The sequence below is a fragment of the Vanellus vanellus genome (assembly GCF_965231255.1).
Source record: "Vanellus vanellus genome assembly, chromosome: 19".
Taxonomy (NCBI): domain Eukaryota; kingdom Metazoa; phylum Chordata; class Aves; order Charadriiformes; family Charadriidae; genus Vanellus; species Vanellus vanellus.
Genome location: NC_138924.1, coordinates 5,396,132 through 5,419,450, shown reverse-complemented (window position 1 = coordinate 5,419,450; position 23,319 = coordinate 5,396,132). Strand labels below are relative to the sequence as shown.

General features: G+C 47.2%; 3 protein-coding genes across 3 annotated transcripts; 2 read left to right on the top strand and 1 right to left on the bottom strand.

The window, feature by feature from the left end:
- Nucleotides 1–624: 624 nt before the first annotated feature.
- Nucleotides 625–2,433, top strand: POLR2J (RNA polymerase II subunit J). The gene is made up of 4 exons (XM_082493171.1): nucleotides 625–727; nucleotides 932–1,021; nucleotides 1,282–1,456; nucleotides 2,153–2,433. Exons 1-4 carry the CDS (start codon nucleotides 675–677, stop codon nucleotides 2,186–2,188), a joined length of 354 nt encoding a protein of 117 aa, XP_082349297.1. The 5' UTR covers nucleotides 625–674; the 3' UTR covers nucleotides 2,189–2,433.
- Nucleotides 2,434–2,568: 135 nt separating this feature from the next.
- LRWD1 (leucine rich repeats and WD repeat domain containing 1) lies at nucleotides 2,569–17,041 on the bottom strand. Its single transcript, XM_082493172.1, has 15 exons — nucleotides 16,931–17,041; nucleotides 14,554–14,788; nucleotides 13,438–13,557; nucleotides 11,786–11,938; nucleotides 10,908–11,048; nucleotides 9,944–10,285; nucleotides 9,189–9,315; nucleotides 8,836–8,945; nucleotides 8,156–8,363; nucleotides 6,541–6,613; nucleotides 6,287–6,427; nucleotides 5,504–5,601; nucleotides 4,737–4,898; nucleotides 3,816–3,940; nucleotides 2,569–2,953 (listed from the first exon to the last, which is right to left on the bottom strand). The coding sequence occupies exons 1-15, from the start codon at nucleotides 17,008–17,010 to the stop codon at nucleotides 2,813–2,815; spliced, it is 2,256 nt and encodes a 751-aa protein (XP_082349298.1). The 5' UTR covers nucleotides 17,011–17,041; the 3' UTR covers nucleotides 2,569–2,812.
- Nucleotides 17,042–19,004: 1,963 nt separating this feature from the next.
- Nucleotides 19,005–21,503, top strand: ALKBH4 (alkB homolog 4, lysine demethylase). The gene is made up of 3 exons (XM_082493057.1): nucleotides 19,005–19,297; nucleotides 20,142–20,339; nucleotides 20,820–21,503. The coding sequence occupies exons 1-3, from the start codon at nucleotides 19,196–19,198 to the stop codon at nucleotides 21,459–21,461; spliced, it is 942 nt and encodes a 313-aa protein (XP_082349183.1). The 5' UTR covers nucleotides 19,005–19,195; the 3' UTR covers nucleotides 21,462–21,503.
- The last annotated feature ends 1,816 nt before the right edge of the window (nucleotides 21,504–23,319 follow it).

The following is a 23,319-nucleotide window of genomic DNA, read 5'->3' as shown; positions in this document are numbered from 1 at the left end:
CTCCTGGTGCCACGTCTGGTGGCTGCAGTGGTGGCATCACTGGTGGTTCTGCTGGGGCATTCGTGATGGTGGCACTGGTGTTGGTGCTCCTCATGGCATCGCTGATGACATCACTGGTGGCGCTGCTGGTGTCCTTTCTGGTGGCAGCAATAGGGCACCAATGGTGGAACTACCAATGGTTTTGCCACTGATCCCACCAATGGTGGCACACATGGTGGAACCGGTGCCACCACTGCTGGTCCCATCACTGCTCGTGGTGGCACTGGAGATGGTGGTGGCTGCAGTGGTGGCGTCATGGGTGGTTCTGCTGGTGGCCTGGTGAAAGCACTGCTGGTGGCGCCACTGATGGCGGCACAGGTGACGTCGTTGTTGGCCCTCCTGGTGCAGCTTCCGATGGCTGCGGTGGTGGCGTCCCCGGTGGTTCTGCTGGGGCCATCACCGCTGGTGGTGCTCCTCCTGGCATCACCGATGGCATCACCGATGGCATCACCGATGGCATCACGGCTGCTGGTGCCCTCTCTGTTGCCACCACCGGCGCTGGCCTCGCCCTGAGGGCGGACCGAGACCTCCCGCCCGCCTGGGGGCGCTGTTGCGGGCGGGAGCGACCGGAAGTGAGGCGGGCGGGCGAGCGAGCGCGCGCCGCCGGCTGTGGCGGCTGTGGCGCCGGCGGGGGGATGAACGCGCCTCCGGCCTTCGAGTCCTTCCTCCTCTTCGAGGGCGAGAAGAAGTGAGCTGCGGCCGGGGTGGGGGCTCTGGGTCGGGTCGCAGACCCTACTTGGGCCGCGGGGGGCTGGGGGGGAGGCCCGGGCTCCCCGTACGGGGAGCCCGGGCCTTCCCCCCCAGCCCCCCGCGGCCTGTGTGGAGCTGAGGAGGACGGGGGGGGGGGGGGGGGGGCGGAACCCGTGTGGTAACGGCCGCTGTATCCACTCAGGATCACCATCAACAAGGACACGAAGGTGCCCAACGCCTGCCTGTTCACCATCAACAAGGAGGACCACACGCTGGGGAACATCATCAAATCGTGAGAAGAGCGGCGGAGGGAGTAAATTTGTTGGGGGGGGGTGGGGGGGTGGTGGGGCTTTTTTTTTTTTTTTTAACCTCAGAAAGTTGTGATAGGTGTTGGCAGGTCAGGGCAAAGCAATTCTGTCTTGAAAAGTGAGGGGGACACATTCCACAAACACATTCAGCCCACCAGAAACATGGCTCTTTAATTATTTTTTTAATATAAAAAGCATTTGTATTTGCGCTACGTGGTTGGTCACTGCTGCTTTTCTGTTCCAGGCAGTTACTGAAAGACCCCCAGGTGTTATTTGCAGGGTACAAGGTCCCGCACCCGCTGGAACACAAAATTATCATCCGTGTCCAAACCACCCCCGATTACAGCCCCCAGGAAGCTTTCACCAACGCCATCACGGATCTGATCAGTGAGCTCTCCCTCCTGGAGGAGAGGTTCAGGGTAAGTTTGGTTCTTGTTTCTTTTTCAAGTATTTGAGCTTCTCGCAGTTAAAAGTTAAACAAAGGGGAGGGTGGTGTGACCTAGAGCTGCTATTTTAGGTCCATAAATTCATCAAAGCCAGGCAGCATTACTCAGCTGCTGTCAAGGCAGGGTGGAGCTCGGCTGCTCTTACGGGTTATTCGCATGCCCAACAAGGGTTCAGTGGGTGCTCTGTAATTCCCTAGATGGCCAGCATTGGTTTTCTCACAATCTTACTAGTGTAGAAAACGATTTTCTATTCGTCCATATGTGTTTTGGTGGTTTTTTTTTTTTCAACTTTTCCTGCTAAAACTCAGGGACAGTGTTGTGGGGTTTTGTTTTTTGACCACTTCTTATTGCTTCTGTTTAACTGTGCAATTGTATTTATACCGCCCCTGATTTTTGAGACTTAATCTGCCCGAAAGGTTATTCAGACTAAACAGAGGGGACTCTGAATAGGGTCTGTAGTGTTCTCTGATGTGCCGGTAAAACATAACACGGCACCAATTTTGTATATATGTTTTCATATTCATTCAAGTATTGTGTAGAGACGTCCACTGATGGTGTGTGGTTCTTCTTGTGTTTCACAGAACACTGTTATGAATGTTTAAACTAAGCTCCTCCAGCTCAGTAACGCTTCTTGTCTTAGCCTATGTATTTTTTCTTTGTGTTTTACAGGTTGCGATTAAAGACAAACAAGAAGGAATTGAGTAAAATCACCCCATTTAGAGCCGACTGTACTTCTGAGGCAGAGTGATATGTCTGTTAGTCGAACACTATATTTAAACCTCCATTCAAACCTCCAATATTTTCCCCCTTCTCCCACTTATGTTTAATTTTTGACAGCAGCAGCTATGTTTTGAAGCATTTTTTTATACCAGACAGGCACTTTGCCAAGAGGATGTCTTGTTTGATTTGATGGATATATCATTAAAATGATTTCTACTTTGCTAATTGGAGCCTTAAGACAAATGTTTGTACTGGGCTGTTGGCGAGTTTATTGGGAGTGAACTTCCAGGGTGAGAAACCTCTGAGTGAGAGCAGTAGATGAACCCTCTGCTTTTCCTTTTCAAAAAGTCTAGGCACTGTCAACTGAACTGGTATTTTGTTTTATTAAGTGTCATTTCTATAAAACAAATGCACAAATTGTGAAAACTTACAGTAAAAGAAACCAGATGTTTACAATTACTTGATGAGTTTAACAAACTCTTACCGTGTTGTTTTTTTTTTTTTCTCTTGCACATAATAGCTGGTCTAGAAAACTTCATGGTTACATGGGTAACAGTCACTAATACTGCACTATTTCAAAGCACGGGAATGAAACTCTGTTACAAGGAACTATGACTTCTTCCAAATTGCTGTTATGTTCACACTAGTTAGAACAACAAGGTAAGTAAAAGTAGGGTCTGATACCACATTGTTTATTAGGACTTCACTCAGGTGCTCCCCATTCTCTCGAAGCTCTGGCCACTTGAGAATCTATGAGGAGAACAGAGTTTGGGTAGGAAAGCAAGGGCAGTATTGTCTCTGAAAGCGGGAGGTTATTAATGACAGCAAGGCCTGGTTTGATGATGGGGGTTTTTGTGGCATCCGCTTCCCTGCCAAGCTGGGGAAGCTGAATAAAAAGATTCTTCTCCTTTCTGAGGTGGTACAGCTTTATGATACTCCGAAAGGACCAGGGTGTAAGGCAGAGGGACTTGATCAGAAAGCAGCTGGAACTGACTATTGACTTGGGCGACATGCTTGCAAAAAGTTTATGGAACAGTAGGTCACATCATAGCTATATGCAGTGATAGCTCAAGACTACGCTGTGGAGTGGGAGCCTTTGAGCATGTGTGCCTTCATCAGGCAAGGGAAGAGCAGCTGCCCGAAAGAGGACTATCTGGGCACAAGGGAAATACCAAATGGGAAGAAAAAAAAAAAAAAGGGTGGCGTGAGCATACAGAAGCAGTGAGCATTTTCATGCATGCCAGTTTTCCAGGGAACAGCTGCTCTGCCTTTCCCCTCCTCGGCCCACCAGGGCAACCATGTCTGCATGCCTGTGTAGTCAGGCTCTCCAGGTTAACTACCCGGGGCGCTTCTGCGAGGAGAAGCTGCCAACCTGCAGAACCCCGGAGCAAACAGGCTGCTTTACAGCTCATAATTCCTGTCACAGTTGTGTTTGTGTGAGATTTGAAAGATGGCCTTGTTCACGCTCTGAAGATTGTTTTTAATTGCTTGTGAGGGTTAGGTAGAGCGAACCGTTGGCATGTTCTGGTGTAAATCTGCTCAGGGACTCGTGCCAGCTCCACCAGGGAGGGCTGGAGGCCCAGCTCAGCCCCAAAGGGTAAATGAGACCTACCTGTGTGGGCGGGATCCTCCTCTCTGAGCGTTTTCCCTTTGCAGAACTCCACGCTGTGCTGTAGTTGGAGAGGTTGTACATCCACACGCTTCCCTTCTCATCACCACAGAACACGTAGTCTTTTGCTGTAAGACCAAAAGAAGAAGGTGGAAAACGAGTGTGGAACTGGGAGGCCACTCCTGTATAAACCAGAGCTCAAGACAGTGCTGTAGGATTCCAGGGGAGGGTATCATATTTCAGCAAAATTCTATTTCTAGCACAAATATATTAATCATCTACCTTGCTCTGAAAAAAAGTAAATTCATTTAAAGATAAATTGGCTATCTTATTCTAGTATATAAAAGCTAATGATAAATGTTTTGACATTTCTTCTGACTTTTTCAGACTTTGTGGGTTTTGGAAAGTGGTGATCCAATCAGGTTTGTTTATTCCTTGTTAGTCTTAAAAGCCAGCTGCCCCGTGTGTGGCACTCCTACCCTTTCCTTCAGCTGCAGCAAGCATTAAAATGGCTCTAGAGAAGCTATGGGGCCAACCCAAAGCTCTGTGTTCTTTGAAGACCTGTACACGGAAGACAGTGTTGGCACTGTACAGTTGGTGTAACACTGTAAGCCTGAGCTGTTCCCCCACTGCATGGCAGACAATATAGCTGCATTTATGTACTACTCATATTATTTATATACAGGCGGTGCTGGGGTGTTGCTGCGCTTTGCTGGAGCTGCAGTGCAGGGAGTTGAGGGCTCTTATTGCTTGCAGAGGGGAGACCAGACACGCTTTCTCTGCCTCCAACTCCGGGCTCCTCCGACAGGTGAAGGGGGAGGCACAAACGGCACAACTGTTCAAAGTAACTGGACCCGTGTGGCCGTCTCTGCTACAGTGCCTGGTACAGCCTCGCTGCTCACCCCAAGGAAGAGTGCTGCCTACCTGGGCAGGTGCTGAGTGTCAGGTAGGACAGGTCTGTCGTGGACCACTCAAGCTCAGCTAGAATAACTGCAGATATCGTTCGCTGGCATCCCTTCCCTTTTGTGTCAAAAGATCGACTCCAGCTCCACAAGTATATGCATCCCGGTTTAGAGCTCTTGGAAACTAGGGAAGAAAGAGGGAAGAGGCTGTGTCAGTTGCTGAGATGTGAAACGCCTCGAAACAAAGGCTGGCCTCTGGTGAAGGTGGTCCATCCGGAAGGTGGCTTTTAAGATGTGGGACCTGATAGCAGCAGCAACTGTTTCCACCTCCTTTGCCTTATTTCAGAAGGATTTTCAGTCCCATGCCTATATTCCTGAACTGCAGAACAAGCATCAGCTATTTGGTAAGACCCAGCCCATTCTTTAAGCACTCTCCCATATGTGGGAACTCTCAATTCTCCTGTAAAAAAAAGTACTGCTGCCCCCAGCCCTTGAGCAGAAAGGAGCTCTCCTCCTGTCCACTTCAGCACTGCTCAGCCAAGCATGCTCTCGGGGTTGGATCCATCTGATTTCCAGTCCTGCTCAGACATGGGTTTGCACCTCTATCCCATGTTTTAGGGAAAGATAAGTGACTCTGGGAGACAACCCCATTCTGTGTAACCCCCAAAAACCTAAAGGAGAGGTAATCACACTCCATTCAGTCCCTCTGCTCATCCTGCTGGCTTCAGCCTGCCACACGCTGAGGTGTCTGACTGTTTTTCTGGATTAGGCTATGGTGTTTATACTCACCAATGACATCATCATTCAGAAAAGCCAAACCGTCAACCCTGTGAGATGTTGTCATACCTCCATCCTCATCAGGAAACTGGAATAAGGCTTCAAAAGGCCTAGAGTGGGGGGAAGGGTGAAATGTGTCAATAGGCAGCAGTGGAAGGGCACTCGGGAACAGAGCCCAGAAGGAAATTCGTGTGTTAGCGAGTCTCTTGCCAAACTCAGATGAATTCCCACTTGAACTTAGGCTTTCAGACACCTGGGTTTATTAATATAGCAGAAGCCTGTTTGCTTAAGAGACCGCTGATTTACTTCATCTGTTTTTGTAGGCATCAGGATTAGTATATGTCAGCAGGGCATGACTTCACTTGCTTCTTTCTTGCCATTTTTTTTCTGTGCTCCCACAAAGTGCCAGTTTCCTGGGTAACCTCACGTACCAGAAGCAGGCCTTGCTGTGAGCCTGGCACTCGATCCAAGAATTTACACTCCCTGACACTACTTCAAGGTGATACGCCCTTAAGTTTTAAGGTATTGTATTACACGTGTGTCAGCCTTCAAAGCAGCCTGCAACACTTCCAGACTGGAGCATCAGCACACGCTCAGGGCTGCTAGCTTTCAACACTCCTTTAGCATCGTGCTAGTACTTTTTCCTGCCACTGTGGGAAGGGGAGTATGCTTTAAGTTTGGTAGGACATGCTGCTTTTCTTGCTCAGACCTCCTTGGTTAGAAATAAAGCCTTTGCTAGGACTACCTCTTCTTGTTATGGGAAGCAAACACATGCCCCCAACTTTTGGTTCTCACCTGCTTTTTTGTTCCTTATCCAGTTTTATATTCCAGGCAAAGCAGCCACCTTCACAGCCAGCCAGAAGGTACTGATCTGGGCAGGTGGGGACCAGGGCAATCCGTAAGGGAATGGAGAGCGCTTCCAGCACCAGCAGCTGGCTAAAAAAAAAACAAACAAAAACAACAACAAAAAAAAGAGAACAAGCAGTTAAGTGGTGCTGCGACGTGATACAGACTCCTAGACTGGCCACATCTGGTTTTTGAACCTTTACCTTGCTTTGAAATTGTAGTCACAGTCTGGAATCCCAATATCCCAGAGTGCAATTCGCTTGTCATAGGATGCAGCTGTGGGACACAGAAGAGAAGCAGGTAGTGACACCGCTGCTCATCTGGCTCTTCTCGTGCTAGCTGGCAATTCTACCTGTGTCACAGGCTGTAACACTCTAAGCCTGTGGCATCAGAGAGCTCATTAAAGCACAGCAGCAGTCACCGAGGCTCTTGGCTCAACACCACTTTGCAGACATTGTCAAACATGCACAGTCAGTAATTTGCATTCTTATCCTGTGCTCTGAGAGGGGCAGATAAAATAAAGTTTGTTTCCTGGTGTCCATTACTAAGTTGTGGCTTCACAAGGTCATTAATTAGTGCCCCTTTCAGGTTATGTTTCTGGTCATGGGTTCTAGTGGAATTTAAAATATGAGCTCCGACCTCTACTCTCAGGCAGATGCCACTTTATTCCACATATCCATGGCTTAATGTGTTCACATCCACGACAGCTCCTCTTGGGACAGTTAGGTACTGACATAGACACTTAATGTCTTCATCACCAAGCTGACACACTGATAGAAGAAACAACCCTAATAGAGTAATCTGGATCCTAATCGGATGCCATCCCTCAAACTCAGAGTAAACAGGTTAGTGTCCAGTCCCCAAACAGGCATGCAAAGACTCACGTCATTACTATACATTTTTCTATGCTATACAATGAGTCTTGCTGTCCATGCCACTATATGGATGTATTACCAACTTCCTTATCCCTCTAGGCTTCTGCTTTTTGTGCTCTTGAGCTTCTTCTCGAAAAGTATCCACTCCAGCTACCCGTGTGTTAAGAAAATTCCACTGTTAATGGTTCATGTAGCACTCTAACCACTCCAGGATGTGGATAACCGTAGGCAAGAGAAACAATGTGCTGTGGGGTGCAGGTGTGGTCGGAATGGCTCTGTAACAGCTTACTTTACAGGCCTGACAATGCAGCTGCAATTTGTAATATGACGGTTCATTTCCCACCAGTCTGTAAGACTCAGCCTCTGTGGGCCCTACTGAGGCAAAGCTCTATTCTACATCAGGACCAGAATAAAAATTTCTGACGAGGCACAGAACTCAGAAAGATCTTCATTTATTCAAAAGCAATTAAGCGCATAGTTTTGCTCATTGGAAAAAAATGAAATCCAACAGCCCATTATACGCTGCATTGCCCCCGTTGCCATGCCTGATGAGAGCGCTGCCAGCTGACCGCTCACTGCCTGGCCCCCCAGCAGGCTGCTCTGGCTATCATTCTTCTTACTCATCCCTGTGGAACGGATCCACTGCTGGGCTTGTTTGTGCTTAACGCGTGTGTGACAGCCACCCTGAGAGCTACCGAGAGAGAAACATGAGCTGCTGCACCTTAGTTAGAGTCGGGTTCTGTGGCTGAAACAATTTGTACCTTCTGTAGATTACTGCCATACAAGACTAACAATACTCTCTCCATAATGTCTATCGGTGCTTTTTTATGTGTGTGCAGTCCCTACCCGCGCCTGCTTGCACTGGTGACAATCCCCCTTAAGGAAGCCCAGCCTTTTCTATGTCAGGTATTAAAGCTAAAGAGATTCTGAACCAGAGACTTACTGAAGAGGTGAGTTTCTCGAGTTGGGCTGAAACAGACAGTAGCAATGGGCTTTTTATGAGCCTTTATCTCTCCGTAGCAGAAGTCAGCCGCCACATGAATCAGTTTGACGATGCCTCTCCTCCCAGCAGCCGCCAAGATATTATGAGATTTTTTCCGACTGTCGCTGATTACCATTGTGAGGGTTGTCCATGCAACACTGAAAAACTCCTAGGACAGAAAGAAATCAAGAACAGTGTGAAAGAGTACAGTCAGCAGGATGGCTGTTAGCTCAGAGATAAGACAGCTATCACAAGAGCTATTCAGGTGAAATGACACGACTATTCAAGCCGAAGCACTGAATCTCAAAACAACCCTCAGAAGAACACAAACGATCAAACCAGAATGTTTATTCCTCTGTGCTGTCAAGCAGCCTTAGCAGCCCGGATACACATACGCATGCCTGGGTAAGGAGAAGAGAGGGAGACTAATCTTTTAAACTAATAAAAAAATAAAGCCAAACCAGGCTAAAAGGATAAGCAAGAAATGTTCACTATCTATCTTCATCCTTTTAAGACCTGTCTGCACTAATGCTTGAAACCCTTTCAGAACCCTTTGTAATATGTATTACGTATACACGTATGTCATTATAACAGATTATGGTATTTCCATTCAATGCCTACTCTTCCCACTTGCGACCTACCTCTGTAGCCACCTTATACTTTTTCAGCACTGTCCCCGTCTCACAATCAATCAGACAGACGGATTCCCCTCCACATGTTGCCACAGTTCTGGAGGAGCTCACAATGGGATCTGAAAGATGAAAAGAAGAGGTGAGAAGTTCCCAGCTTCATGGATAACACATGAAGACTGCAGCTTATCACTGCCTGGTGCTCTCCCAGTCTCCTGTTTTCAAAGTCAAAGAAGCATGTAAGCAAGTCTCTTCCTGACAATGGAGACTACAGCTTGAAGGAGCAGGGGTCTAATGCATGGAGTCTGCTGGGATTCCAGAGCTGGGTGGTTCTGGAAATCCTGCAAACCTCTTTAAGAGCTCACCTTTCCTGGCTCCACAGTCTAGCAATGGCTCGAAGACACAGGACCAGAGCTGCGTTTTAAAATCCTCGCGGCTGTTGCCTTTACTGTGACACTGAAGAAAATGCAATGGCTCTGCACTGACATCCTCCTACAATAAACCATCCACATTTAGAAAATTCATTCCCCTGACAGCGGTTTGCCTGTGATTGCCTTGACAGAACCCTCTACTGAACACAGCAATCTGAGTTAAACTGAAGTATTTTTCAGCCCTTCTGTGTTACAGAGAACAGGAGAGACTGAGGTGCCACCAATGCTCAAGACTCCTAAACCAGCAGGCAACTGTTTAGAAAAGATGTGCCCGGCAGACCCCAGCAGTGAACCCCATTTCCTGCTGTAGAGAAATGTGAAAAACCCTTTAGATCCCCAATGGTCTGAGCTGAGGGGGAAACACCTTTCCCCATGCAGCCATCAGTTTGACCTGAGAGCAAGTCATGCCAGTCCCATTTCTAAGAACAGGCTTTCAGTGCACCACCTCAGAGCGCCGGTCCATCCATCCCCTGCAGGGGATTCATTGTCGCCGGGGGGGGGGGCCTTCCCTGATGCCTCTGAGAGAATTAAAACAACAACAAAACAAAACAAAACAAAAACCATAACTCACAATATATCTGGCCAAATATGAGCTCCAAGCTGTGTAGAGCTCTGATGAAATCTGAGTGCGGCTCCTCCCACTAAACCAAGAGGCCGAAAGCCAGTCCCAAGGGGGCTGATGAACATACCTTGCCCTTGGAGTTCTTCACTGGGGTCAAAGTAACAACTCCGTTGTCCTGCTCCGGGCTTTTTTGTTCCCCTGTCAGCTGGCTGGATCTTCTGTTGCTTTGCCCCTTGGGAAACTGCTCTCCGTTCTTATGTGTCCCTTCAGCTCCCTGCTCAGGGGTCGCCTCTTTGTCTGGCTGGTTTGATGTTCTTGGTTTATCAGGAGCTGGGTCATCCTGCACACGACTGGACTTTCTGGGATTAACTACAGCCTCCTCCTCAGTGTTTGCCTGGGACTTGGACCTCTTGTTTCCAGAGCCTGGCTTTGAATGATTTCTTTTCCTCTTGCTGGGTGTTACTGTGACCTATAAGGCATGTTGTCAATTTGTGCAGAAGGTTTCTAGCTTCCCCAAGATGTGCAGATGATTTGTAAGTGAGAGATATTAATTATGCAAATGCAAGTACCCTCCCACAGTTACAGACTGGGTTCCAAGAATCAGCCAGCCCAGAGCTGCAGAGTTCCTAGAGGCAGAAGCTAATGAAAATCACACAGCCAGCCTCATTTTCTTCTCCTTTCCCTTATCCCAGTTACTTGCAATTTACATATGATGTGGAAAAACAAACCTGGCCCATGGACCAAGGGGGTTCAGTTTGCAGCTATTTCAAAGGCGGCAAGCACCATCACAGTCTGGCCACGCATCAGCCCAGTTCTCATTAAAAATATCCCTTCCTCAAAGGAGAGGTGGAGTTAGTAGGACAATACTCATGAAACCTTTTGGGTCCCCTATGAGAATGGAAGCTCTCGCCTCTCAGAGAGCAACTCGACCTTCACATTGCTGGGAAAGCTTCAATCTGGCCATAAAGAACAAGCCTCAGCTGTTGAATACGGGCTGGAGACCAAAGGGTCATAAATGTAAACTGACAAGTGCTCCTGAATTTGTAAGAAATAAAAAGGACATTGTTAATATAACTGGAAAAATCACCTACCTGAGCCATGTCCTCTGCAGCTTCCCTGGGGCTTTCTGTACTTTCTTCCTCATTCTCATCCATCTTTTCCTCTGGTTCAGGATCTGTGTTTAACTCCAGACCCAGCGAGCATGCCAGCAGCTCTTCTGCAATCATTTTCACCTTGGAAACAAATATGTGGATACATTAAAAAAAAAAAGACACAAAACAACAGCAGTCAAACTCTGATGTTTAATGACAAGAGCTGCTTTGCTGAGTTTTTAATATCTTCTTCCACTATTCTACGTGAATTTCACAAGTGATGGAGGAGTCCTCAGCTGACAGCCTGGCAGGCAAAGTCCTCTGCTGATGTTACATGACCCAAGAACTTCACTTTGTTGTGGGCATCCAGGATACACATTTGCGAAAACAACAGCACAGCAATGAAACAAGACAAAGGAGAGACGGAAGCCTCAAGTGTATGTATGCATATACAATTAAAACATATGTTACGACCTAAATGGTATCTTTCCCCACTGGGAGTAACTACACTTCTGTCATTATCTTTTCTCTTTTCATACAGCTTCCATCAAGACAAAAGGTTGCCATTAGAGTTATTTGCAAATAATTAAGTACTGAGGATACTGCAGTCTTGTTAATTAGTACAAGTATCATTATTGCTTATGAATTAAAAAACAATGTTTAATGACAGTCATTGCAACTCAGTGCACATTTAGTCCTAGTGCTTCTGTAATTGCTTAACAAAGCAGTTAAGAAAAACAGAAAAAGTGATGCCATCTGTCTGCAAGTGCCCTAACACCCTGAACCCAAATCCATACAGCATTTTAATCAAATCCATTCAGAATCAGGCTGCAGAGTCCTTGCCTGAAGAACAGAAGGGTAAGTGAAATGCAACCTACCCGCCAGCGGGTGAATTCACTGAGCGAGCTGGGTCCGTATACTACATTGGTTTGTACTGACTTCAGGAACTTTTTCTTGATGGACTTCACTTGCTCAGCTGTATATTTCTCAGGAAGTTGGTCACGGAAGAATTTTTCCCAGTGAGCAGTAACCTAGGCAGAAAGACTGAGTTTATTCAACAGAATAATACAGACAACCAGAACAGAAAAGCACAAGAGTACTTGTGAAAGCATTTAAGACGTTGCCAACCCTGAGGCTCTGCTAGCTACATGACAGCACTGCTTCCGTTTATTTTATTGGTGTTTGAACCACGACTGCAGCTAACAAGAAACCCGATTTCTCTGAACCAAGCTTAAGTGAGTATGGCTAAGCAGATACTGTCAACACAGACCCAGAGCAATGCCCGATTTCATGCCTCTGGATCCATAGCAAATGGTCTTAAGGAGTCTTAGACTGCGCCCTACTAACAGAGAGTACCTGATGGGTAAGTAATTTATTATAACAGGCACAGGATAATGGGGATATTTTGAGTTTTCTTGTAGCTCAAGTTCGTGCGTGAGCAGGACTGGTGCACGTCATCCCCATTTATAAAGATAACTTGACTCCAAAAGGCTTCTGAACTATGGGCACAATCATGCAGATGCAGCACAGTTTCCCATCTGAGAGCTTCTGGCAGGTGGTAACAGATCCATAAACATTTGGACCCGAGAGACATTTTACATTTAGACACAGCAGTAAGAACTGGGCAGCCAGGCACAAAGCAATACCATCAGGGAAAGGTATCTGGGGCACAGATACCAGCACAAAATGAACAGCACAGGGGAGCATTTGGTGTCTCATTAAACAGCCAATTGTGCCCAGTTGCCTGGAGGATAAGAGGCTGAGCAGCCCTCACCAAGACCCTTTGAGGTACAAGGAATTACACAGATAACAACACTTAGCACAATAAACCATCCCAGTCTCCGGTATTTGATGTCTCCACCACTGCTACACAGAAGGAATTAACAAGATCAACTAACTAGAATTCAAATGGTAAGAGCAGTACTGCACATTAAAAGCCCCCTTTTCATAACAGAACAATCATTTTGCTCAAGATCACAACATGCTTTGTGGGGACAATCTGCCAGGAGCTAAACTGTGTACATAAATGAGTGAAAATACAGTTCCAAACATGTACAGCTGAAGAACAAAGAACAAATCCTTGTTCCTGGTGTATGCTGGAAAACGCAAGATTATATCCTGAGCTTGGTTTTGTGCTCCCCATACTGTCCTGGGGCCAGGACAGTAATGTAAATTAGATGGGGAGGTATATGCAGCTGTTATGTCAGCATCAGGCTTCTCCCATTTTTGAATGATGATCGGAGTGACCTAAAAAACCAGAGGGTGAGACACAGACCTTGTTGGCCCTGCTCCTGTGACGTAAACTGAAGGCAGAAGTTGCCTGCAAAGAACAGGCAGAGCAAATGCAAGCAGTGACCACAGAAAGCAGCAGTAAAACATCTCCTAGGTAGCCCATACTGTGGGCTGTGCTCAGATCATACCAGAATTATTGTTACCCATTTTGTGCTCGTTTGAAACTGTCATTAAACTGAGCACAGTATTTAGTTACTTCTCAGGCGTTCAGAGATTAAGAAAATATCACACATCTTGCCTTGCTGGTGAGCTTACGACTATTGACACGCCTCACATGATTAGCCAGTTTGGTTATATCCTTGCCATTGAGTAGCCGAAGATTTTGCAAGAGAAACATTACTTTATAGTCATCGTTGAGCTAGAAAGAGAATAAATCAGAGTTACAAAAATTGTACACATGGTACTTGCTTTAGCTTTAGCCCTTTATTAAAATACAGCCAAAGATGAGAAGAATATATTTAGTCAGGAAAAAACATTTCATAAAATCTTCTCAGCATTTCTGACTTGAATATCACCTTTTAATTGTAAATTAACATACTCCTATGAGTTGGGATCTTAAACTGCAGACAAAAGCCCTGCATCACGCTTCTGCAGTACTAAGATTCAACACACGGTGGTGGCGGTGTAACCGGGCTCATCTGCTCCCGCCTGAGTACAATGCAGGGTATTTATTCTGTTCACATCCTTTAACTCAGAGTGAGCATCTCATACAGACACAGCCCTGCCCTGCCTACAGCAAACGAATACCAGCAGGGCTTCTTTGGGTCAGGTGTGTTTTAGGTCAGACCATTCCCCAGTCCGGTTTACCATACAGCCACACATATACTTCTGCCAGCGTGCAACAGCAAATAAGCATCTGGGGACGGCGATGGTGGCTGCTGCCAGTTTAAAGCACAATTAAAATTTCAGTTTTGGATGCTTAAACTGTACAGTCAGCAGAGCCTCTTGGGAGAAGTCAGAAAACCCAAACTAGACTAATCACCAAGTTTAACCTCTCTTCCAGAGCACAAGGGGCACTAAAACTAACATATAAGAAGGACATGTCTACGCAGTCATTACTATATTTTACACAAGCATGAGCATAAGTTATCCTGCCTGATAAGCTACTTAAGATGGGACTCTGGCCTGGAGAATCGTGAGTTCAAGTTACCCAAATTTTAATATCCGAGTGGTTTTGGGCAAGTCACTTCTGCAGATTGGGAAATAGTGGCACAAACTGGTGAAGGGGCGCAAAAAGATTGGCTGCTTTCTCAGATGCCCTAATACTTGCTGCCTAAGAACAATATATAAGAATGAGGCATAACTACTGTTTGTTTCCCCCTCTATTTAATTGTAAGGATGAGAGGTAACTCACTGTCAAGTACACATTGTTCTCATAGGTTAGCTCCTCGAGCAGAGGGAACTGTTTCAGAGCAGTTACATCTTCCAGTTTGTTGTTGTTGCAGTTTAGGACGCGCAGATCAGGCAGGGTTAGACTGGTGGGAAATTTGTCCAGTAAATTATCAGAGAGATCTAGTTTCTGCAGATGCCTCAGACGGGAAAACAAACGCGGGTCTAAGTCTCCAGTCTTCAACTGCAGCTTGGATAGGCTGAAAACAAAAGAGAACGTGAACTGTCTGCAGTTGATTGGAAAAACAAATGCTGACTTTCACAGGGTACAAGGTCCCACCTGGTGGCACCTCTCAGTCTAGTACAACTCACTCGGTAAATCTGACCAAACCTGCTTTTTCTTCTCTGCAGCATTCTGGACGCCAAGCATACATACTTGTAAAAAGATGCTGTGTCTGAGTTAACAGATACCATCAGGGACTCAAGACTACCAAGGTACTCACAGTACAATTAACCTGCGGTTCAGATAAACCTCCTATGGGTGACAGAGCTGGCTGTGAGCAGTAAATCACCAGAAAAGTTCTTCTTCATAGAAAAAATTACTACACCTCTAAGAATTTTGGTATTTCATTCTTTTGCAACGTAAATTCAACAAAACAAGCTGTGGCATACAAGACACTTATTCACTACACCATCAGCCTACCCTGTCCACAGAATGCACTAGATTCGTTCTTTCACTCATTTTTTTCAGAAATCACCATCTTGGAACTGCTGTAAGCAATATACGACTACGGTGATTCCAAAAGGCTAGTTCTGTCCTCCCCCTTGCTTCATGCTGACACTTGCACTCACACAATAATATGGCAAATTGGATCAGTTTGATGATCTGGCTCAAAACTTTTCTTCTCTGCATTATAAGTTAGGTTCAGGCCAAGTGCAGAGTAGGTCCCCAAATCATTTGGCTGTTTTCAAAGCACTAACTTCATAAAAAAGAAATGATTTTTCCATTTCTTTCACAGTGAATTTTTCTGCAAAAACTTCCAATGGCAAATATGGAAATCTACCTAACAAAATTCCAAGGCTGCCACCAAAACAGAAGCATTCTGTCCTGGAAGAAGAAGAGGTACAATATTTGAGGGGAAAAAAAATACCCCTTCTCTGTAAGAGAGTGAAAACTGCATATTATAAGAAGGGTCATTTAGATTTCATTAGATCATTTAGTTGAGCTCCAAAGGGAGCTTCTAGTCCTGACAGCCGACATCTCTTGAGGACACAAGCCTGAGTTCCCTTAACAAACAGAATCTCCATCTCAATGATTAGTAAAAAAAGGCTTTCTAAATATAAGTGAAGTGCAAACAAATGAGGTAAATAAAATTAGGAAGCAAGACCACTTCTTCACTTGTCATCTGGGAAGCTTAACCAGCCAGTCAAAGCATATAAGAAAGGTTGAACAGAATTCAGCTAGCTGCAAAGCTGAGCGTGTCTTACTACATCGTTTTGGGGAGAAACTCAAAACAGCGTTCCCGAAACGGACTTTCTGAAATATAACTGTTCAAAATCGTGGTATGAAGCAGTATGGGAAAGGCCACACTCTAGAAATTCACTACTTCAAACATCTCAACATCACTCTGTTACCCATATTACTGCAGCGTATACCCTATAGATAAAACTTCTGAGATTCTGTCTTAAAAAAATTATTTTAGCACAAGACAAACTAAAAGAAATAACTTTAAAGAGCACATATGAAACCCCAAACTCTTACATCAGCAACAAAAACAACAAAGGCGTCAGCCAGAAACTGGTTAGCTGAGTCATTTGGATTGACCAGTTCTGGAATAGTGAAATTCCACTGAATTAAATATTTGGAAAGACACATATTTCCAATGACCTCTGTTAAGGATCTGAGCAACAAAACTGTTTTTAGTGGTTTCTAAGTGTGTCAGAGTTTAGTCTTCCCCTCTGCAACGTCTCAGGTACTAACATAATTGGATTTAGAGGAGATGGAAAATGATGGAGGGAGAAGAAAAAAACCCTCCAAAATCCAGGGCAGAAGAGATTCTCTCATTCACGTTAATCAATTGCTAGCAAAGACAGAAGTGTTTCGGGAGTAGGGAGTATGTCTTAGGGTCAGGGAATCAGAATCCAGGCTTAAGCAGTTTTACAAAGTGAAGATGGTGGCATATATACAACATAAATGGTGAGAAGTGGTAACTGCTGATAACTTATCTAGTGAATGCAGCTCCACTAGTGCTCACTGATCCTGCATCAAGAATGCCATCTCCCCTTCTGTGCTTTGTAACCATCTCTCTTTTTATAGTAAAAACTTTAGGGAAAGACAGACAAAAAAATGATCGCCCAGGCTGAATTTAGCTGGAATTTTCCATGGGCCTGTCTGCACTTACTTCAGCGTCTCGATCTTTCGCAGCCTCGTAGATCTTGGAACCGCTCTTTCCAAAAGAAGTTCTGTAGTAATTTTTGACATTTTTATTCTCCACCCCACTGCTGGTATCACTAATCGGTCAGCTGTAGGATCTCTTCTCGTAACCTTCCTGGTAAAACAAACAGGAATAAGAGGAAGTCCTTTCAACGGATGCCAAAAGCGGGGGGAAAAAAAAAAAGTTATGAGGTTAGCTACTGATTTTGCTGCTGTATTTGAAGCCATCTATTTTACACAGCTGAAATGAAAATACCAGAGACTGTTATTACACTGGGCACACACTCCCAACACGCTGACCTAACCCATCTCCAAAACAACAGCAATACCTCCCTTGGCTATTAAAGTGACAGACTTGCTGTAGATGAAAGCTGTCCATGGGGTGACAGCACTCAGGACTAGGACAGTCTCGCAGTTACCTGTTTGTACCTCTCCTGAGCAACAGGGCTCTGCTCCAAGAACTCTGACATGCTTTCAAATAAACAGCAACAGTAAGAATAAATACACCTGTTGTGAATGTCTTCCTCCTAAGGAAACGACACAGTATGTTCACTGGTCTGACCAGATGGATAGACTCTTGGCTGACAACTTCTAAATCCCCTAAAAATTTAGAAGACTGAATTAAATACCAGAAATGTAAATACCCACCAATCAATAACATCGTTTCCTCACCAAGAAAAAAAATCAACAGCATTCTGTATGTTATTGGTAATTAACAGATGTTTTCATGCATTGTTGCAGACAGAACAGTACACACATACACACTGATATTTAGAATAACACAGACAGGGCCAAAGTAGCTTCATGAAATTACTAGTTCATGGCTTACCACTCTTTCTGACACAGATGCCAAGAGAGGGAAATAAAAGAGAAAAGAGCTCCAAGGCTGGGCTCGCTACTGTCTTTCTGCGTTAGTCTCACCACTGCCTAAATGCCACTCCAGCAAATCGCGAGGAACACGCGAGGCACTAAGCTGTCCTTCGGCTCGACTTCAGCGCCAGAAGGAAGCTGCACCTACAGCACCTGGACCGTTGGGTTTGATGAACAACGGGGCATTGCTTTGTTAACACTTGTAAGTAAGGACAACCCTTCACGTATGGAATATTTTACACCAGCATAAAGAGTACTGAGCTTGAAAAACAGTTTGAAGAGCTGCTGTTCAGGGTTTGATCCTTCAAGCGACAGAGCTGTCACTGAAAGCCAAAGCAGAGGATCAGGCCCTTACCTGCTGAACCTAATAAACCTCCTTATAGTATCTATAAGAACAAATTGACACCAATGACGGTGGATGTTCCCATCACCCTCTTCTGGACCACACCGACACCGCAGACACAGCTGTGTCACCCGTGACACCACGGGGGCGCAGGGAAGACCACGACACACCATGGCCCCATCACCACAACATCACGGGTGATGCTGCAGAAGACACATGCGATTAATTACCCTGACGAACCCCTTCACCTCATCCTAACCGGGGACCGCCACCGACCCTCCTCCTGCCCCACGGCAGCACCTCCCGGGCTCGGCAGTCCAACGGCACGGTGTCGGTTCAGGCCAGGCTAACGCAGCAGAGATAAAAATGAGTTTAGTTTTCACCACCCCACACCTGCCGGTCCACCGCTTCGCCTCAACCGAGGCGGGCTCCGGCCCTACCACCGCCGGCCTCTCAGCCCGTCCTGTCAGCGGCTTCCCGGCCCCGAGGCCGTGCTCAGGCCGCGGGGCACCCCCGGCAGGCCGCGGCACCGCCCGCGGGCAGGGCCGGCGGCGCTGGCTTCGCGCCGAGGCGGCCAGGTGAGGCTCCGGGCCGCTGTCGCCGCCTCACGCCGCCGGGAGCCCACGATGAAGGGCCGGCGCCGGGCCGCGGCCTGAGGCGCCCCTCGCGGGGGTGTGCGCTGGGTAGCGGGACTACAACTCCCAGCAGCCCCCGCGGCGCCGAGCAGAGGTTCGGGGCCCACCGGCGGCGCGGGGGCTGCTGGGACAGCGAGTCCGTGTGCCCGCCCGCCCCCCCCTTCCTCCTCCTGCCTCCTCCTCCGCTCACCCGACCGGCCGCGCGGCCTGCGCCGAGCCCGTGTGCCCCGCCGCCGCCCCGGCCACCCCCCCCTCCCCGCCCCGGTTCCCCTCACCTGGAAGCGGGCCGGGCGGCGGGAGGGGAGGAGGAGACGGGGAGGAAGGTGTATGCGTGTGTGTGTTGCGGGGGCGGGGGGGGGCCGTATCCTCAGCGCAGCCGGCGGGGATGGAGGCGGCGGGCGGCGGCGAAGGGCCGGGCTGCGGCTGCAAGGGGATCCGCTCCTGCCTGCTCTGCGAGGGGCCCGCGCAGGCCGCTCCGCCCCCGCAGGTACCGGGGAGGGGGCGGCGAGGCGGAGCCGGGCCGGCGGCGGGGCGGGGCCGGCGGGAGCCGAGGGGTGGTGGTGGTGTGTGTGTGGGGGGGTGCCCGCCATGTTCCCCTCAGGGCGGGCCCAGGTGGGGAAGGGGAGGGCTGGCTCGGCGCCCAGGGGGCTCGGGGGGACCCCGAGGGGACCCCCCCCACACACAGCCCCGTGGCTCCCCAGGGGCCTGTGGGGCCCGTCGAGGTGCTGGGCCCCGAGCGGCAGCCCAGGCTGGGGACAAAGCAGGGTCCCCCGAGGGCCTCCCATGGGGTGTTCGTGAAAGAGCCCCTGCGGCCTCCCCCAAATAACCCTACAGATGCACACAGCAACCTCGAAAGCCAAACCAGACCTTACCTGAGTGTCACACATTAAGAAAAAAAAAAAAAACAAAAAAAAAAACGCTTAGCCTTTTGGCCTCGGCGATTTTTTATCCACTTTACTCATTCAACATTTATTGATATGAGAAACCCTATCTCTACGGCCAGCCCAAGGAACACCAATCATTAATCTCCTTATACATTTGGCACTGAGGATCATCTCTTCTTCCCCGCCTTTGCAGAATAAAGACATCACTAGGAAAGAAAAGCGGCTTCAAGCAAGCAGCACAGTAATGCTGGAGCTGTGAACAAAAAAAAAAGGCAGGAAATAGTTGTTTCCCCAAAAGCAGCTGTAAAATTTCTCATGTCTACAAGAATCCTGTACAGACAGTTCTCGTGCTGCAGCATCACGGCTGCAGGGGTAAATCATGGAAACACCTTATCTTGATAAGTTTTCCCCGTGCTGCTTTTTTCTTCTCTATTGCTATTTCCCCAGGGAGAAGATAATTTCACTTACTGTCCAGCAACAGGCCTAGCTAAAGGAAACGAGCGCTCGGAATTTGCTGGCTGGGCATTTCAATTTCCAGGGGTGTTTCTGACGGAGGAGTTCATTAGCGAAGATGAAGAATCTGAGATAGTTGAACTGATGGATCGAGATGACTGGAAACCATCACAATCTGGTCGAAAGAAACAGGTTTGACTTGAGAAGCACATTTGTTCTTAGATCCCTCTGGAAAAGGAAAGCTGTTTTCACTTAAATCCCAAAATATTTAGATGCCGCATTAAACGTTTTCCTTTGAAAGCTCTTCCTGAAATCAGTTGCAAGAATTGCTTGTAATTAATGTCAACTTCTTGCAAAAATACATGATAGTTACAACAAACAGTATTTGCTGGTGCATGTTCAGGCATTAAAGTTCACACAATCTCCAAGTGAAAGAAGTGGGTGTTTTGGTTTGTTTTTACTTTACTGGTAAGAAATCTAATTCCAGAGAGATTAATGTAGCTTCACCGAGTCCTTTTGCAACATGGTGACCAGGTCACCAGAAGACATGAGAAAAGAACTCAAAACTCTTGACTATGAGCCCTGTAGGGATCACAGCCTCTCCAAAGAGATGTGTCCTAGATTTTTCTTTAATAAATACTAACTTTTGCCCCCCCTCTTCTTTTCCAACAGGACTATGGACCCAAAGTGAACTTCAAGAAACAAAGGCTGAAAGCTGGCAGCTTTACTGGTTTGCCAAGTTTCAGTAAAAAGATTGTGGCACAAATGAAGGCCTGCTCAGTGCTAGGCGGTTTCTTACCTGTTGAGCAATGTAATCTGGACTATGTGCCAGAAAGAGGTTCTGCCATCGACCCACATTTTGATGACTGGTGGCTTTGGGGAGAGCGTCTGGTTAGCTTAAACTTGCTCTCAAAAACCGTGCTATCCATGTCTTGTGATTCAGAGGACAGTATCCAATTATTTCCCACTTTCAGTAAAGAAAACGGGGAATTAAGTCCCCCTGGATCTTTGACGCAGACGTCAGCGTGCAGAAATTCAGGCAAAGAGGGAATCAACTGCATTTTATCCCCAAGGCTTGTTCCAAGCAAAGAGGTGACTGTTGCCATTCACTTACCCCAAAGGTCTCTGGTGGTGCTGTATGGTGACGCACGGTACAAGTGGAAACACGCAATTTACCGTAAGCATATAGAGCATCGCCGAATCTGTGTCACGTTCAGGGAGCTGTCTGCAGAGTTCAGCACCGGAGGAAGGCATGAGGAACTGGGTAAAGAACTGCTAGAAATAGCTCTTTCATTTCAAGGAAGACCAGTGTGATTTTGTTAGGAAATTTGAAAAATAAAGTACAGCATTTGTACAACTGTTTATTTCTGTCGTGTGCGTAAGGAACCAGGTGTGTACAGAGATAAGCTCGATCAAATGGAAATTTAACAAACAGAAATAAGAGAGCACAAAGAAGGAGTGGGCTGCTTGTTTCTTCGAAAACTCCTGGGCAATGGGAGCTTTTAGGCGAAAGTCCGGAATGAGCTGTTGTATTCATTAGCTGTATTGTAACAAAATACTAAAAGCAAATAGCCAGTTCTTAAATGCTTAAATTAAACCAAGAAGGAAACTTAGTATCATTAAACTGAGCTGAGTATCAAACAGCACTTGGCACAGGTTCAGCCCAAGCCCTGCAGCAGATTTTAACCTTCCCTGGCCCGTACTGGGTTCTGTCACATGGCTTTCGGCATTGCACTCTGCCGTAGGGACACAACTATCTTCCCGCCCGCTTCAGATAGGTCCTTTAGAGATCAGCTCTCCAGGGGAGGCGGGTAAGCAAGCATCTCTCCACAGATAATACAACACACTGAGAACTAATTAAAGTAATTATCCTTTGCTGAAGATTCATGCTCTAACAGTAAGGATTAATCATAAATACTGAGCGTGACCTATATCTTCTGGGACCAGAGAGCAGCATTTGCAGAGGGGCGATGCCGACTCTTGTGCAGAGACGGCTTGGACAGAATTCAGACCAATGACTTGCACAGACTGTGTTATTTTCTGATCGTTTGTCATCTCTGAATCCCGCTGTCAACTCTCAGTAGCAGGAGTCTGATTTTGGGAATAAGCTGGGGAACAGACTGCAACACTGGCAGCTATCATTTTTTTTCTTGGCACCTCCAGCAGTCAGGTTTGAATCATGCCTTGTACCTAAGATTCAAGTAGTCATTTGTAGCAGAAGCTGATTCGAGGCCATCTGTCTGCTCCGAACAAACTTCTGTGCTCTTGAAAATGAAGTTGTGCTGTGGAAGAAGTGTGAACCTTTAATAAATGCAGCTGTGTCATCAAAACCATTCAGCGCAGTCACACCTACAGCAGTAAAACACTACTTTACAACGCTGCCTGGTTTTAGTTGGTAAGGAAAGGGGACACATTTGGATGTGGGATCTCAGTGTCCCTGCACAGCTGTATTCTGCCCTAGAAGTATTTCCTTGGCGCAATGCACAGTTTTTACCGCAGAGTAATGCACTCGTGCCATGGACACTGCCCTCTGCTTCGGGCACTGCGAGGGCGGGAGCTCTTCTTCTCCCAACTCTTCTTCTCACTAGAAATCAGTTGGGTGAATTGGGCTATTTTTAATCAGTTTTAGCTAACATAAAACTACATTCCCTTGCGGCTGCAATGAACCAGTTTCAGTTTAGCCCAGTATTTAAACAGTTGTGGACATCTACGTGGTAATTCCAACAGGGATTCGTGAGAGGGGGTCCCACGGGCAGCCCTAAACCCCAAACCTCCATCCAGACCAGCCAGTGAGCGTCACCCACGTGCTCCAGCAGCCGTTTCAGCGGTCACAGCGTGCCCTCTCTGACGGAAACCCGTCACTGCAAACGCAGCCAGCTGACATGAAACAGGCAGGCCACGCTTGCTCACAGCGAGCTTTATCCCAGGAAATTTCTCATAGTCTGCAACTTCTCCAGCTCGCTCCCAAAAGCAGCGCCTTGTGCTCTCACGATAGCGGGTTCCCAACCTTTTTCCGGCAGACCGGTGGGATCAGCACCACGCTGTCCGTGTCCACGGGGCTCAGCAGCCGTAGGGAGCGTGCTGTCCCCAGCCCAGCACTTGGAGCCGCCGTCGGAGCAGAGGACCTTCGGCCAAGCAGGAGGACACGGCTGGCAGCCTGCCGGAGCTCAGC